The following is a 17679-nucleotide window of genomic DNA, read 5'->3' as shown; positions in this document are numbered from 1 at the left end:
ATTGTTCCCCATATGTGGCAGATATTGGAGATTTAACCAGCATTCTTGAGGAATAAGATGTTCTAGTCATTCTGTTTTTTAAATTAGCTGAGGGCTCACCAGTGAATCAATGAATATATTTGGTCTGAGTTGTTTTTGTTGAAAATATTTCTAAAATAAGTAGTATTCCTGAGTTAACCAAGTATACTGAATATAAGTGAATATTTTGATGTTAATTTGTTAATATTTGAAGATTTTCCATTTCCTTTGTGATTATAGTGGATAAGTTGCTAAACTAGGATTCAGAAGACTTGAAATCTAGTCCTCATTCTATTTTTGTAAACAAATCACCTAAACACTTTGAATTTTAGTTTTCTTAGAAGCTTTGTGCATGAAAAATCTTTTATTAGTTGAGGATACTGGCAAATCAGAATTTACTGATGATCTTTTCTTTGTCTTACATTCATATGGAAAACACTAAAATTGGCTGGGCACAGTGGCTCACGCCTGTAATCCCAGCACTTTGGGAGGCTGAGGCAGGCGGATCACCTGAGGTTGGGAGTTCGAGATCAGCCTGATCAACATGGAGAAACCCCGTCTCTACTAAAAATACAAAATAAGCCAGGGGTGGTGACACATGCCTGTAAACCCAGCTGCTTTGGAGGCCGAGATAGGCGAATCGCTTGAACCCGGGAGGTGGAGGTTGTGGTGAGCCAAGATCACACCATTGCAACAAGAACAAAACTCCGTTTCCAAAAAAAAGAAAGAAAGAAAAAGAAAACCTTAAATTTATGAAGGAAAAAAATTAGTCCCCACAAAGAACTTGAGAGAGAATTGCTTAATTGAGTAGACTTTTTAAAGCTTAAAAAAAAAAAAAAAAAACCCAACTCCTACATATACTGACAGTTACTGCCTTTGTTTTTCAGTGTTGGATTGAGCTACCAAAATACTCACAGTGCAGGATAACTGGATGATTAGTATTAATTCTGAAGATAAGGAATTGCTGAATTTTAAGATTTTTTTTCCAAAAACTACTTGCCTAAACTCAGACAGCAGGTTCCATTTAACAGAGACTTTGAAGCAGCTGTACTGCTGGTGACCAGAAATAAACCATTCACATCCAGACTGCGTCACCTTTTCCCAAGGAATAAAGCACTTAATAAATGGATCTGATGAGTTGAACTAGTAAATTATCACAAATAGGTTTCATTTCAAGAGTTTTATAAACCAAGTTATTTCTGAATGTCTTTTTAGAGATTGTTTCTTTTTTTGTTTCTCCTTTTTTAAAGGTGAGTCGTTCATCTTTGCTAATAGAACAACCTGTGAAAAAACGGCCTCTTTTGGATAATCAGGCGATAAATTCAGTGTGTGTTCAGCCAGAGCTACAGAATAATACAAAACACGCAGATAATTCATCTGACACGGAGATGGAAGATATGATTGCTGAAGGTTTGTGGGTTTCACTTAAGACACCCTTTAATTTAACTTTGACTTTTACTGCTTAAAACAGGATGTGGATTTTTATTCTGTACAGAATTTCACTGGAAATATTCAACTTTTATTCTCATATAATGCACCATTTGACTAAAATAATGGGAAAGCTAATCAGACCCTCAATGGTCACATAGCCGAAATAGCAAGATTAGTGCTAATTTCTTCAATGTCAGTTTCACTTTTGAAGGAGTGTAGGTGGGAAAAGTTCCATCAGATGTGAGAGAAGGCAATTCAGAATTTTAGTATCAATACAATCAATTTTCTTTCTTTTTTAAAGCAGATTTAAGTAACAAATGAGTATTTTACTGAGTTTGCTTAAAATTTTAGAGCCTCTGGGTTGTTTTGTTCCAGACTTTCTGCATTCTGATGTTTAACATCAGGTGGATATTATAATTATATTAAGTATATACTCTTCATTCAAGAGGCGATTACATTTGTTCAGTGAGGAAACTCCTTTTTTATTTAGACTTTATTCTAATAAAGAATGAAATAAGGCCAGAGACGGTGGCTCATGCCTGTAATCCCAACACTTTGGGAGGCTGAGGCAGGCAGATCACTTGAGCTTAGGAGTTTGAGACCAGCCTGACCAACATGGTGAAACGCTGTCTCTACTAAAAATACAAAAATTAGCCGGGTGTAGTGGCATGCACCTGTAGTACCAGCTACTTGGGAGGCTGAGGCAGGAGGATTGCCTGAATCCCGGTGGCAGAGGTTGCAGTGAGCTGAGATTGCGCTGCTGCACTCCTGTCTGGGTGACAGAGCAAGACTCCATCTCAAAAAAAAAAAAAAAAGGCCAGGCACAGCGGCTCATGTCTGTAATCCCAGCACTTTGGGAGGCTGAGGCGGGTGCATCACAAGGTCAGGAGATCAAGACCATCTTGGCCAACATGGTGAAACCCCATCTGTACTAAAAAAAATATGTATTTTAATATATAATATATATTATATAATATATTTTAATATATATTTAAATACATAAATATATATGTAAATATATATTTTAATATATAAAAAATATATATCTATTAGCTGGGCGTGGTGGTGTGCGCCTGTAATCTCAGCTACTTTGGAGACTGAGGCAGGAGAATCGCTTGAACCAGGGAGTCGGAGGTTGCAGTGAGCCGAAATTGTGCCACTGCACGCCGGTCTGGTGACAGAGCAAGACTCTGTCTCAAAACATAATAAAATAAAATAAAATAAAATGAATAGAAGTCCAAGTGGTATCCAAAATGACAGAAGGAAAGCAAACAAAAAAAATGAAAACGATATTTTATACTTTGAATTTGCTGTTTAAAAGCAGCTAAGTTTTTACTGTTTTTTGGGGTGAGATTTCTGAATTGCCATATTCTACAGGAGCATCTTCATGAGACTATTCCTCTTAATTTTGATCATGACCCTTCAGGTGATAGAGTTCAATTTAATGCAGTAGCATTTAGAATAGTCAAGGCCCTGTAGTAGTGAATTAACACTTGTGTCTTAAGTAATTATCCTCAATGTATTAATGTATTTCATTAAAATTAATTTATTCGCTTTACAAATATTTATTGAGCCTATACTATGTGCCTTTACTTCGCTAAATCAAGCGATATAGCATGCTGGTAAGCAAACTAGAATATGTCTTTGACCACAGATTTTCTAACTTAAAAGGATGACACCTCTGACATTGTTAGTTCTTTATAAACTGTTGCAACATATTTTTTTTTTTTTTTTTTTTTGAGATGGAGTCTCGCTCTGTCGCCCAGGCTGGAGTGCAGTGGCCGGATCTCAGCTCACTGCAAGCTCCGCCTCCCGGGTTCACGCCATTCTCCTGCCTCAGCCTCCCGAGTAGCTGGGACTACAGGCGCCCGCCACCACGCCCGGCTAGTTTTTTGTATTTTTTTAGTAGAGACGGGGTTTCACTGTGTTAGCCAGGATGGTCTCGATATCCTGACCTCGTGATCCGCCTGTCTCGGCCTCCCAAAGTGCTGGGATTATAGGCTTGAGCCACCGCGCCCGGCCTGTTGCAACATATTAATCACCGTTTTACTTCTTATTTGAACAGCAAAGAGTATACTAGTTTAAAATTTGATTTTTACTACTTGAGCTCAGTTTGATTTGTGTTAATTTGAAAGAGTGTTAACCATGAAAACTTTAAAACATTCATTAGAATTATATAATAAATCCCCAATCACCCAGACTCAACATTATCACCCAATTTCAACATTATTTTGCCACATTAGCTTCATCATTCATTTTGTTTTCCTTCCTCCATTCCTAACCCCCACTCTCTTCTCTCTCCTCCCCTCCCCTCCCCCTCTCTGTTCTTCTCCCTTCCCTTTCCCTTTCCCTTGCCGTTTTTCTCTCTCTTTTCTCTCTTTTCTCTTCTCTTTTCTTTTCTGTTTTAAAGAAAATCATAGTCACTGGTACATATATCAGTGTGTATCTCTCAAAATAATACACATTTCCTTATAATGCCATATCACACATAACAATAATTCTTTGGTGTTATATAATACCTGGCCCATATTCATATTTCCCTAATTTTTAAAGTCCTTTTATAGTTATTTAGTTAAATCAGGATCCAAATAAGGTCTGTATTGTGCCTTTTGTTTTTATGAATTTAATTTCATTTAATTCTCAAATACTGTCTTTTAATTACACATACTATTTTATCTGAGAACATTTCTCATGTGAAGTGAAAAGTAACAAAAAAATGTGTAGGTATTCTTTTTTTCTTGGCCTATATCTACAATATATATATAAATGAAAGATCTAGGCTAAAAAGTATTTATAATGTGTCCCACCGTGTACATAATAGGAAGAACATGGAAATCTGCTTAGGAAACTTTACCACATACAGTATGATCCTCAGTTTATAATATAATGGACATGTAGTACGTGTTAGACTATTCTAGAACATGAGAGATATATGTATGTATGTATATATTCTTTACATACATAAAGAAGTAAAATACAATCCCCTTTCCCTCCATGAGCTTTTCATGTAGTTTGGAACTAGGGATCTAGGGAATCTCCATACAGAAAGGTAATGAAGGAGCTACAGATGGTATATTTACACTGAATTATATAGACAGTAAGAATTTAGAACTTTAAAACTGGCTAAGATTATTCCCAGTTTGGTGAGTTTCCTATAAAAATGAGATTTGAGCTGGGTCATAGATTTAATGCATAGATTTAAGATAAACAACAAGAACATTTCAGATTAGAACACTAAGAGTAAGTGCATGAAGAATGTGTAAGTGCTAGGTAACTTTAAGAGAGGGCAGTGAAGAGTAAAGGGTTGAATTAGAAGAGTAGTGGAAAGTCTGACTGGCAGAGTCAGTTTCTGGAGAACCTTGGATATTAGAAAGCAAGTTTGAAGTTAGGTGGATGGTTTGAAGCTGGGCGGATAGTTACTGAAGATTTTTAGGCAGGTGATATGAATAAAGGAGTGTTTTTGGAAACTTTGTTGGCCATCTGTAGAATGTATGTATAAGTTTTGCATGTAATTGACACCTATAGTCATGGTGGGAAGAGGAAGGAAAGGACTGATGTTCTCAAGGCAAGTGGGTAGTTCAGCAGGATATGATATCAGAGTAAGGAAAGGAAGATGTAGAGATAATATATTTCATACAGGAGAAATATTTATATTAAACGTGCTGAAATTTTAAATACTTTCTAATTTAATTTCCCAAGGTAATTTTATAATTTTCATGTTTCTATTACTATGTACTTCAGTGTTTGTTTATAGGAAGTCCTATAGTATAAAATGGTGAGGTCACTTATTTAAAATGTAAAATGGCTTTGCTTTTAGTGGTATATATAGTTTCAACATAAAAAACCTCATGGTAAGCATATAAAGGATAAACTGTGGTTCTCTTTAGGCTGGTTCTATAACCAGTAGATTGTGATTCATCAAAGTAGCTTATGGTCTTCCTTGGTATATCATCACACTGATTATGATTTCCATCTCATTGCCTCTTTTTGCTGCTATCCTCATGTGGTTTCAGGTCTTTGGGGGAAATAAAAAATAACTTCCCCTCATGCCACAAAATGGGGGATCTAGATTAGGAAGCAGGTTTGGCCACTTTAGTAGACATCCAGAATAATATTTTATTAAAGGAGATAAGAATTTAATTTTCTCTGACATAACCCAAAGATCAGCAGTCCAGGGCTTATGTGATAGTTCCTTAGTATTGGGCACTCAAGCTCCAGGGTCTTACGTCTCTGTCATCCGTAGAATGTTGCTTTTATTTCCAAGATGGCTGATCTTCATGATCACATTCTAACCAATGAGATGGGGGGAAGGACCACCACCTGGCATTTGTGAGCATTTATAGTCATATGCCATTGGTTACAAATCAGCCACACCTAGGGCAGAAACTTGTTTTTAATCTGGGTGGCTGTGTTGGTAGGGTTTTGTTACTATGGGAGAAAAGCAAAGAGTGGATGCTGGAGAATTACCAGTTGTCTCTGCCATAGAATCCCATTTTTATTAGCTAAATCAGCAGTTTTAAAAAATTTTTTTGGCAGTTTTTTAATTCATAAATGTAAAAGAGTGACCTTGGTAATATTACCAAATTTGTTAAAAATCTGACTGAACATTAGAACAAGAATTTTTGAATCTGTTAATGTCCCTCACTTCTTTATGAGAAATAAAACTGATACTCTTATTTTTGTTCGGTTAACTGTAAACCATTTCTATTTGGTATCTTCTCCTCCTTCATAAAGTATTCTAACTTTTTATCAGGTGTTGTACATTGCTATGTTAATTAACAGAAGATCTTTGAAACAAAGCTTTTAGCATATCCTGTTCCTGGAATAACCTTGAGGAATGGACTCTTTCAGGGCTGGAACTAATGGCAGTGGTGGTCAAGTGAGAAGTTCTGTCTCCCTACAGGCTTTTCAATCAGATCAGATTATAATAAGATCAAATTATAAGCAAGACAAAATAAAAACAGTACCTCTGGGAATTATGTTATCAGGTCTGGGGAATGTGTTGGTGGATCTCCTGACTGGGCCGTTGGAAGGTCATTGGAAGGAGCAATTTTTAATTTACTTGTTTTCAGACTGTTTCTTCCTCATTGCTACTAAATTGATGACTTTTGCTTATGAAGGTAGTTCTGAGAATTTCCTTAAACTGGTTACTTGTCAGTCATGATTTCATTATTCAGGATAATGTATTTGGATGCCCCACCAATGTCAAATATTAATTCACAATTTGTTTTTTAGTAGTTCTTGCTACTTCACTTAATTTAGCACTTTGCGATCTGCTTCCCCAGTAAAACTGGGATAATGTGAGTACCTGAGCCTACTGAGTACATGCCACCCATGTCTGCATTTCTGAATCCCTGTATTTATCTTAGTCTTTATTAAATGAGTAACATAGAGCACACATATGGAGTTCACAGCTAAAAGGTTTAGTTAGTAAAAGTAAAATGCTTTTTAGTAAAATGCTTTTGTTGCATTTTTTATATGACTTGGCAAAGGAATTATGATACAAGAAAATGGCAAAATGTGGTTGATTTAAGAATTTAACAAGTTTTACTAAAGTATTTCTCGAGCGCTCATTACATGTCATGCTACCCTTTTAGTTCTTATGTGGAAATTAGGAAATGAAACTATCACTTTTAATGCCTACTACCTTTTGGGCACACATATAATTGTCACTTCAATTGTTTGGGAAATGTATTATAAACCCCATTTTACAGATGAGAAAGTTGTGGTTCATGAAGATTAAGTTGTTTGCTTATGGGTGACTCCTGCTGAATACCCTAGGATTTAGGATGGAAGGTTCTTTGTGCTCTGTGTTATTGCCTGAAAATGGTTACATATGTAGGGTGGAAGAAGGACATTCTGAGTTAATAGGGAGCACCCATTAAGTTGAAAAAAAGCATGATGAAAAAAAGCATCAGTGATTGGAAATTATGAAACTGTGATTTTTAAGCCTAGTTATTTTTATTTTAATGCAATATAACTAAAAGGAATTGTTTTATAATTAGATATATGCATATTTTTAAAGAATTTTATGTATGTGTATATATGTATGAATGAGATGGGGTCTTGCTGTGCTGCCCATGCTGGTTTCAAACTCCTTGTCTCAAACGATTCTTCTGCCTCAGCCTCCTGATATATACATCTTTATATATTTTATCATATATTGCAGATCTTCAAGAGAGTTAATTATTTTACATGCTCCTGTAAAATCAGACATATCAAAATTTCACCTTTTGAAGCCATCTTTATTCTCTCCAGTTAGAATTAAGGGTTCCCTGCTATGTATCTCCACAGTGCAATTTATCAAAATTCATATCCCACACTCAGGTTTTTGAAAGTGTTCCTTCTGGAGGGTAGTGCCTATGTTATTCACCTTCGTTTCTCTCCCAGTGTTTACAGAATTTTTTGTACATTTTAGATGGTTTGTAAGCAAGATGAACCTTTTAAAATGTTATGCTTATTTATATAGAAAGGAATTCCTTATAATTTTTATGCAGAAGCAAGAGGGAATTAGTAGCAGTAGTTGTGTTTTGAAGGCTTTTGCCCCGCGAGAGTGCCTGTGGATTGAAAAGTTAAAGGGCCATTGGTTTCCTAGCAGTATCCAACCAAAGTATAGACTAAAAGAAAATTTGCATAATTAAATTTTTGGAACCTTTTTTTCCTTTGTTTCCTTCTTTTTTAGAGACATTAGAAGAAATGGACAGTGAGTTGCTCAAGTGTGAATTCTGTGGGAAAATGGGATATGCTAATGAATTTTTGCGGTCAAAACGATTCTGCACTATGTCATGTGCCAAAAGGTATTTCTATGCTCTTGAATTTCCCAAAGGACAGATAAATAGCCATTGCAACAAAACCAAAAAATCCTTGAATAGCTTGCCAAGGATAACTGTAGATATTTTAATATGTAATATTATAGAAGAAACCTAGTTATTATTATATAGAAGAATAATACAAATAGGCAGTATCTGGAGCCACCTAGTATTTAGTTATTAGATTTTTCTTTGCAAAAATTACATATTCATAATACTTAAAATCAATTGTACAGTATAATCTAATATTAAGGTAGTAATCTCCTGATGGTAAGAATATATTTAGGAGAATCCCTCCAATGAAATGATCAGGATATTATATAATACTAGTCCTTAAAGTGTCAAAAACAGTATTTGTTTTATCAGCTGTTTTATCATTATTGAAATACTTTGATTTACTTTGTGTTGTTGTAAAATGTTTTCATTTGTTTGAATCATATTCTATTTATTTTAGATTTCTAATGGGACAGCTATAGTATAAATTCCCCACATTGTTAACAAAGACAGCAAAATACTTGTCTTTTCTGAATTAGTATTTTCAATAGTCATTATTATAGATAAGTAGTGTTTTTTTTTTTTAATACAGCATGTCACTCTGTGGCCCAGTCTGGAGTGCAGTGGTGTAGTCTCGGCTCACTGCAACCTCCACCACCTGGCTTCAAGAGATTCTCCTGCCTTAGCCTCATGAGTAGCTGGGATTACAGGCACCTGCCACCATGCCCAGCTAATTTTTGTATTTTTAGTAGAGATGGGGTTTCACCATGTTCGCCAGGCTGGTCTCAAATTCCTAACCTCAGGTGATCCGCCTGCCTCGGCCTCCCAAAGTGCTGGGATTACATGTGTGAGCCACCATGCCTGGCTGATAAATAGTATTAATAACAAAATAAATGTTTAGTCTCTTCATTAATCGTATAATTCCCAAGTTTGGTTTATGTTAAAAAAGAACCCCACCCTAATTCTAATAATAAATCCTAGTAATACAGATACTTACCACTTAAGTTGAAGTGTATGCACACTATTTTGAAATTGGTTCTCTGTTCAAAAAGATAATTATTCTCTCAAAGGATTTAAGATCTTCAATAGGATGACTATAGCTTGTACTGTATTTCAGAATAGGTAGAAGAGCAGAATTGGAATGGTTCTAACATGAAAAAAAGACAAATGTTTAAGGTGTGAATATCCCAGGCACACTGATTTGATCTTTTCTGATTATATGAATGTATTAAATTATCACACATACCCTAAAACTATGTACATCTATTATGCATCCATAAAAAATAAATAACTTTAACCTCATGAAAAAATTAATATAATTGTATACATCAAGAGAATTTCTTACTTGAACATTTTATTTCGTATGGTTTATTTCCAAAATATACTTAGTAAAACTTAAGTTAAATAATAGAAGTGTTTTCCTCCAAAATTGGGTTCATTGTTTTGGTTGTCAGTCTGTTTTTCAAATATGCTTTGATGTTACTGATAAACCAATAATCAAATTATGTAACTCATATTTAAACTTGAATTTTCTAGTTTGCATATACTACAAGAACGAACAATGGTTATCTGATTCTGAGTGATTTAAAAACTCTAAAAACTTGGGGAAAGGACTCCCTTTCAGAATATTTTAAACTTCTTAACTATTTAAAAATATTTGAGGACACTTAATGCTGCCATCGGTCTTCTCTCAGAGATGAATGCTGACTTGTCACATTAGTATCCTTCAATGAATCTCTTTAGCAGGGTAGGGACCCTAACATAGGGAAATGTGGATGAGAGGGAGATTAGATCGGGGAAGAACCATTGCCATTTACATGTCTGCCTAGCTGTCTTGGAAAGCTAAATTTTTAGGGACAAAATATCAAGTATTAAAGCTAGCCTCTCTTTTCTGTTCTTTCCTTAACGGATAAAGAAGTTTTGTCAGTTGATATAAATGGAAATCAGAAACCTACATTGCTGAGCCCACAAATGAGCACATTATGAACACAGCAGGATCTTGAATTGTATTAGGGTAAAATGAATTGGCTATCAAGATACTTATATTTTTATGGGAAAAATAGCATATTCATTATCATAGTACTTTTTATTTCCACCTCTTGATATCTTTATAAAATGTAGGTGAGAAGAATTTGTTGTGGTGTCAGCATACTGGTTCTAGAATAGTTAGCAATAGCAAAGTTAATTGGGATTTATTCTTGTAACTTTCTTGGAGCAAAAGAATTTTGAAGGCTGGGTGTGGTGCCACATGCCTGTAATCCCAGCACTTTGGGAGGCTGAGGTGGGAAGATTGCTTGAGCCCAGGTGTTTGAGACCAACCTGGGCAGCATAGTGAGACCCCCATCTCTACAAAACAGATTTTTGAAAATAAGTTACAAAGGCAGTTTCATATATGTAAAAATGAAACTGCATATATTTTTCCTAGCCTTTGCATAGCTTTTCAGAAATTTGTTTCTTAGATCATTTCTTCTCACTCTTCTTTCTAGGGGGAAAGGTTGGCAAACTCCCACCCAGGCCAAGTCTTTCCTGTTGTTCATTTTTTTGTATGGGCTCATGAGCTAAGGATGATTTTGAAATTTTTAGTTTGTTGGGAAAAAAAATCAAAATAATATTTTGTGATACATGAAAATTATATGGAATTCAAATTTTACTGTTACTGAAAGTTTTACTAGAACACAACCATGCTCATTCAATATTTTCTATTTATTTTTTATTTTTAAAATTTATTTTTATTGTTTTGAGTTAGGGTCTGGCTCTGTCACCTATGCTGGGTGCAGTGGCGCTATCACAGGTCACTGCAACCTTGGCCTCCTGGGCTCAAGCCATCCACCCACCTTAGCCTTCTAAGTAGCTGGGACTACAGGTGTGTGCAAGCACACCTGGCTAGTTTTTGTATATTTGGTAGAGATGGGTTTTCACCGTGTTGGCCTTGAACTGGTCTTGCCATTTATTGGTCTTCAACTCTGGAGCTCAAGTAATTCACCCACCTTGGCCTCCCAAAGTGCTGGGATTACAGGTGTGAGCCACCGTGCCCGACCCAATATTTTCAATGGCTGCTTTCACACTACAATGGCAGAGGTGGGTAGTTGTGACAGAAACTTGTATGGCCCATGAAACTTAAAATATTTACCATCTGGTCCTTCGTAGAAAAAGTTTGCCAGTCCTCGTTCCAGGGCTTTAGGATCCATTAAAAGACATAGGATTTTTTTAAGCTGTCATCATGTCTTATAAAGGTCTATGTTCAAAAATATTAGGCGATCTATTTTGATAAAAGAAAATCTTTCTTTAAAGAGTTATGTACTTTGAAATTTTCTGAATAGTGAGAGCAATGAATTTCTTGTATAACTTTAAAGTCTCCACTTTACATTTTCGTTCTTTGATTTAATAATATTTGAAATATCTTTTGTTAGCTGCTTGAGATCCTCTCCCTAGTATATTAAACTTTTAAAAATTAATGTCTCTTTGGAAGTTACTACTTAGAAAAATCAGTTTGAATAAACATTTAGATACTACATAACTTCTTTTTCTTTTGGAAGCTTCCTTTTTTTTTTTTTTTTTTGCTGCTGTGAAAATTGGTTATCCTCTGTGTTTTGCAGGAAGTTTCCCACTGTCATGCTGTAATCAGGAAAAAATACAATATTTTGTTGTAGATGTCCAGTATTATACTGAGAGATATATTATGATATACACAGAGCCCATTTTTTGACCTTTTAGCATAAGTAAATCCATTGAACAGTATAGTTATTTTACGAGGTCTTACATTCATTAATGTATTCACAGTTGCACTTTAAAGTCACAATTAAATACTAAATGGATTGTCCCATATATCATTAAATATTTTTTCTTATTTGAATTTCTTAGGTACAATGTTAGCTGTTCTAAAAAATTTGCACTTAGTCGTTGGAATCGTAAGCCTGATAATCAAAGTCTTGGGCATCGTGGCCGTCGTCCAAGTGGCCCTGATGGGGCAGCAAGAGAACATATGCTTAGGCAGGTCTGTATAAACCTTGCTTCAATGTAAAATACCCTTTTCAGAAATGCAAGGAAAGTGCAATGCTGTATTTTGCTTGTACTACATTTTCCAGCTTCCAATTACTTATCCATCTGCAGAAGAAGACTTGGCTTCTCATGAAGATTCTGTGCCCTCTGCTATGACAACTCGTCTACGCAGGCAGAGTGAGCGGGAAAGAGAACGTGAGCTTCGGGATGTGAGAATTCGGAAAATGCCTGAGAACAGTGACTTGCTACCAGTTGCACAAACAGAGCCATCTATATGGACAGTTGATGATGTCTGGGCCTTCATACATTCTTTACCTGGTATGAATTACAATTCATCACTTTGGCCTTAATATTTTTCATGTGCATTCACACACAGCAATGTTAGATACATCCACACCTTTTTCACAAAAGGGCTAGAGAAGTACTGTGTATATGTATAAATTAAATGGCATTTGTTATTGAAATATGATCTGTTTCCTCTTGCTTATTCCCTCAGCACTACTGGGTATTTTCTCATACCCCCCCAAGTCGATAAAAACTGACTAGTCCTGCTTCTGCTGTGACACCTCAGCCGGTGAAGATATTAAAGGTGCTTTCTTCTCTTCAGTCTGATTTCTCTCGAGAGGTCAGTAGAGAGATTGAATCAGACACTTCTTCCTTTCTGCTCTTCTATTTTTCTATTCTATTCCTCCTTATTTCCTAATTTAACCTTTTTAAAAATGAAGTAAGAGAGACTTTTTTTTTTTTTTTTACATTTTTGAAAGCTAATCGGAACCTTTTAAAATATGTTAAAAATTTGGTTTCTTTGAAAAAAATCAAGCTAGTTCTTTTAAAAGAAGGTACATTCTTTCTTTTCAATAAATAAACATCAAGAGCCTTTCTGAAATTTTATTTTTCAAATAGAGAGCTGAAATTCAGTTATATTCATTCTAATATTGAGGGTAACTTTCTTATTTATGTTTTCCTGTTCTCTCATTTTGATACTCTTTCCATCACCTTAAGTCTCTATCTTTTTTCCTTAAAACGACAATAATCTTTTATACCCACTTTCTCCAAGGGGCTGGCTACTAAAGACAGCTGCACCTTTGCTCATGATGAGACCCACACTAGTTATATATGTTAAGACTATATATGTATATATAATTATATTTTAAATCAGTAAATCTTGTCATTCACTTTGACCTTATACATATGGAAAATGAGGAGACTAAAACAAAACATTTATTTCCTTTTGGTTTTATTGCGAATCATATCATTTCTCTTGATACAAGCTTTCTAGAAGAATACATTCTGTTTGAACTTGTCTACTAACTTTTTACAGTTTAATAAGCTAATTAGCTGTTGTTGCTAATTAGTCTTTCTCTGATGGCAGCTAAGGTCTTAGAAGCATACTTAGAGCTCACATGCTATACAAGAAAATATATTTAGAAATGACAGTTGTAAAGAATCTGTCACCCACTTTACTTCATATACAGAATTCTGTGAGATTTTGTTAAATTAGTTTATCAATAGCTTGTTTTAGAAATGCTAAGTTTAAAAAAAATATGGCCGCTTCTAAAGAAAGATGGAATTCTTTAAAGTGGAGATACTCTATGGGAAGATTTTTAAATGTGTATACGCCCACAAAAACTTAGGTGTGAATTAATTGCTGACCATGTGGATTTAGAATCTGTTTTAAACTGGATGTATTTAGAAGATACTGAGTCTTTATTGGTTGTGGTTTTAGTAACTAAGGAAACCAATTTTAGTTTTTGAGCAGTATAGCTATCTTGAGAATTAACTTCAGAGTCTATATGGATGCGTGGGGCTGAGCTTTGATTCTGTCATCTTCAGAAGTAGTCTCACTCTTCCAAGTGGGCCACATGATCTGTTTGTGAGCCTGATTTTTCATCTGGGGGAAGTTTTTCTTTTCCTTTGTAGAAGAGAGTTGGTTTATATCCTGAGGAAAGTAGTTGCCCAAATAATTAACAAATAATAGATACTGCTGATTCTTCTTTCACTTCTTTTTTTATTTAGGCTAATTTTCCCCAGCATCCATTTGCCATGTGGCTACTTTACTAGAACGAAGGCAAATTCCTTTGTCTCATTCTTGCTTCATTTGAGTTAAAACAAAAAAACATAAAACTTAATATTCCTTATAACCTAAAATGCTTGTCTTACAGAGCTCATCTAGACACTTAATTTTGTTGCTAGGTAGTTAGAAAACATTATATGTCATAAAAAGGACACAGCTATTATATAATTTAGAATTGCTTATTACTGTTTTAGAGTCTGGTTAATATGACTCTTCTCTTTACTTATGAAATGGGAGTGTTTCCAAACTGCTTTGACAGGCCAAATAATAAGCTTATTTGTGTGGTTAGTTATATCACCTTTCTGAAAGTTTTCTCTGCATAATGCCTATAGTTTAAGGTAATCTCATACCAGAAAATGCCTTAATGATCATTTCTTTCTGCTTCTCTGGACTTTGTAAATACCATTTTGAGCTTTTTTTTAGCTCTCATTCAGTGCTGTTTGTTTTCCCTGAGTAGTCTACTCCCAAGCTTTTCTTAAATAGAATGAACAAACTTGTAAATTTTGTAATCTCTTTTGTATTTTGTTTCTTTCCAGTTGAGATAGGCTTCCTTCCCTCTTTAATCAGGGCATTTATATTTACTCCTCCAGTTTTCTCTTCTCTTTGTATATCATCTTGTTAACCATCCTGTTCAGACTATGTTAGAGCTTGTATGCAGTAGACCAGAATCTCAGAGCTGTTATCAGAATGAAAAATTACCACCTTCTAATTTTTTCTGCATTAAAAAGTTATCTACGGGAACAATTCTTATTTTCAATTTACTGCAGGTTGTCTTCTTTAACCCTTCCTGGCTATGGTGAACTGCCTTTTGCAGAGATCAGTTTGTCCTCTATTTATTCAAGTGTGAATCCACAGTAGATTTGATTTTTCTGTAGGCATAAACTAGGAATCATTTTTAAAAACATGACTATTTACTGGGTTTTGTAATATCAGTATTGGGACTTGTTTATTCTGTAGTATTGAGTGGCATGTGATACCTTTTCACCAACCTTACTGTGGTCAATTTTTGTGCAGGGTGTTTTGTTTTGAGTTTAGCTGGAGAAGTGATGCCAGACACTTGCAAGGTCAGTTGGGACCCATGTGCAGAGGTCCTTGCCCGTACTGAGAGCTGCACTGCACTTGCTTCTGGTGAGGTGAAGCTAGCTCAGCTGACTGGCTAGCTCAGTGTCAGTTGGTGTTTGTTTTGTACACATCCCTGGGATCCAGGCATTTTACCAAAGTAGATGTTAATGTCAGAAACTCAGAACTTTATCTCAGTATACCTTGAGCACTTAAAATTGTTTTTAAAATATATTTTTCTGTAATGAGTTTCTGGAAGCATACTTGCTTCCAATTTTTCTAAGTCACTTTATTTTTTTATTTCTATACTGATGTAACTACTCTTTTTTTGTGGTTAGCTTAAGAAAGTTGTGAGCTAAAATGCATTCCTATTTGATCGTGCTAATTCCCAAAGCACTTTTTGTTCTTTATTATTTTGCTAATACATTTACTGTCCACCTACAAGAGGATATGTGAAGAGGAATCTCACAATACAGAGGAACAGGAATGTGCTACATATTTTCCTCATGGAGAACTCCTTGTTTCTATTCCCAAATGTAGCTCTTATAATTCTCATTACTTCTCATTGCTCCTGTTTTCTGAATCTAAGTAAGTCCCACCCTATCTTTCTCTCTCTTCTTTTCTTTCCTGTGTTCTTATAAGTAAGACTGAAGAGAGAAGAACATTAGTTCTTTCATAAAAAGAAGGATGAAGTCACAACTAGATGCAAGATTAGTCAGTTTTGTCTGCCCAGTTTTGTTGAGCTACCTCTGGGAAAAGAAAAGGGGCTTTTCTATGGTGAGTAATCCCATTTCAACTATAGTTTCTTTTATAAGATAAATGAGCAAAAGCATAAAAATTTTGTAGAGGGTATTGAAATGTGAATTTTTCAAAGTCTGAGAAATTATTAAAATAGAAATTGAAAAGCTAGTTGTTATATAGGAAACAGTAAAGATACAACTAACAGAGGACAGGAGAAAAGAAATAAGCAAGAGAAAAAATGGACACACAGCTGTACACAGGAAAAAATGTATTACTCTTACAGATAGCTCTTCTGTAGCAGATTATATTTTTGTTTATTGTGTATTTACTAATTCAGTCCGTATTGACAAATATTATGTATTCAGTACCTGTAATGCTTTGTGCTTTGTGTTGGGTTGTAAGACATAATCTTACATAAACAAGAGGATGATACATTTGCAAGTAGAAAGGATAATTGAACTAGCAAAATTGTGGCATCCAAAAGTGTAATGTAACTATTTTCATTTTTCATTATCTTTTTCTTTGTGTTTTCCCTTAGAATGCTGATTTGAATAAAATAGAAAAACTTAAGCTGTCAGTTTTTATGTGTATTCTTAAATTCATCTTAAAATTTTACTGTATCTCAAGAAAGCTTCCATATTTTTGTATTCTCTCTTGTCTCAGCTGCTTAATTCATTACCTTTCCTATTGGTTTCTTTACCCTTAATGGGTAAGTTTGTTGAGTAATCTGGAATTGAAAATTTGGTAGACAGTAAAAACATTTGAGTTTCAGGTAGATACTGGCATTGTTACCTGCTAAAGCACCTGGTTTAGACTGAGAGCTAAAATATTGGTTATATGGCAGGAAATTCACCAGCAAGCTCATAATTTCAGTGAGAATTGTTTTCTTAACAAAAGTGGAGACAAGCCCAGTGATACTAAGATTTGAAGTTGAAGTTACAAGTCAAGCAGTGTAATACATTTCAGCAGCATTGCAATAGATTGGTAATACAATCTTGAGAGATTTGATCTGTCCTGAGTGAACAATAAAAATATTTTAAATGTACTTGTCAAGTGAAGGTTATAAATTAGGATAAGGTACAAATGATAATGAAAGTGGTACTTACTAGAGAAAATATTTCTAGGTTATTTAAATGGCAAAACATTATATTTTTGTTTCCTCTTTACCTATATGTGAAGGATATATTATACAGAGATAAGTTCATGAAGTATAACTAGTTAACCCAAACCTGTTATGTGGCATGCTTTGAGGTAACACCATAGTCCTTTTTGTGAAGGCAGTATTATATCTAGACTTTGTACATTTTTACCTCTTATGAATTATTTCTATAACATTATTTTAGAGCAAGAATTCCAAACAAATTGCTTTACCTGGATTTTGAATTAATTCTTATTTTCAGAATGCAAATACTCTATTCTTCAAGAGTGAACTCAAGACTACCATAAATAAATTTCATTTGTTTCTCAGCCTGTATTTCAGATTCTCAGACCCAGTGAGAGCATAACTGTGACTGTTAGGAGTAATGTCTAATTGTTGTATATTTAATTCTAACT

General features: G+C 34.7%; 2 protein-coding genes across 15 annotated transcripts in view; one reads left to right on the top strand and one right to left on the bottom strand.

The window, feature by feature from the left end:
* Positions 1-17679, bottom strand: part of GPR160 (G protein-coupled receptor 160) — a 129868-nt gene that overhangs the window by 59501 nt on the left and 52688 nt on the right. Inside the window, exons 1-2 of one of the 3 annotated variants that reach the window (XR_004437190.1) lie at positions 11383-12118; positions 9250-9399 (exon numbers count right to left, since the gene is read on the bottom strand). The exons of 1 other annotated variant lie outside the window; for it this stretch is intronic. The gene's annotated coding sequence lies outside the window, so the exon portion shown is untranslated. Of the gene's footprint in view, positions 1-2123; positions 2166-9249; positions 9400-11382; positions 12119-17679 lie in introns of those variants that run through there. One more of the 3 variants, XR_004437191.1, reaches the window with a different exon arrangement.
* PHC3 (polyhomeotic homolog 3) overlaps positions 1-17679 on the top strand; it is a 95868-nt gene that overhangs the window by 68429 nt on the left and 9760 nt on the right. For 9 of the 12 annotated variants that reach the window (XM_033211683.1, XM_033211682.1, XM_033211681.1 and 6 more), the window contains 4 exons: positions 1269-1428; positions 8132-8246; positions 12114-12246; positions 12338-12569. In XM_033211683.1, coding sequence (XP_033067574.1) covers positions 1269-1428; positions 8132-8246; positions 12114-12246; positions 12338-12569 — 640 coding nt within the window. Of the gene's footprint in view, positions 1-1268; positions 1429-8131; positions 8247-12113; positions 12247-12337; positions 12570-12747; positions 12877-17679 lie in introns of those variants that run through there. The other 3 variants (XM_033211685.1, XM_033211684.1, XM_033211680.1) reach the window with 2 other exon arrangements.

This window comes from Trachypithecus francoisi, unplaced genomic scaffold, assembly GCF_009764315.1.
Source record: "Trachypithecus francoisi isolate TF-2019V2 unplaced genomic scaffold, Tfra_2.0 Lachesis_group0, whole genome shotgun sequence".
NCBI classification, from domain to species: domain Eukaryota; kingdom Metazoa; phylum Chordata; class Mammalia; order Primates; family Cercopithecidae; genus Trachypithecus; species Trachypithecus francoisi.
Note: the sequence above shows the minus strand (reverse complement) of the source record. Positions and strands in the feature narration are given on the sequence as shown.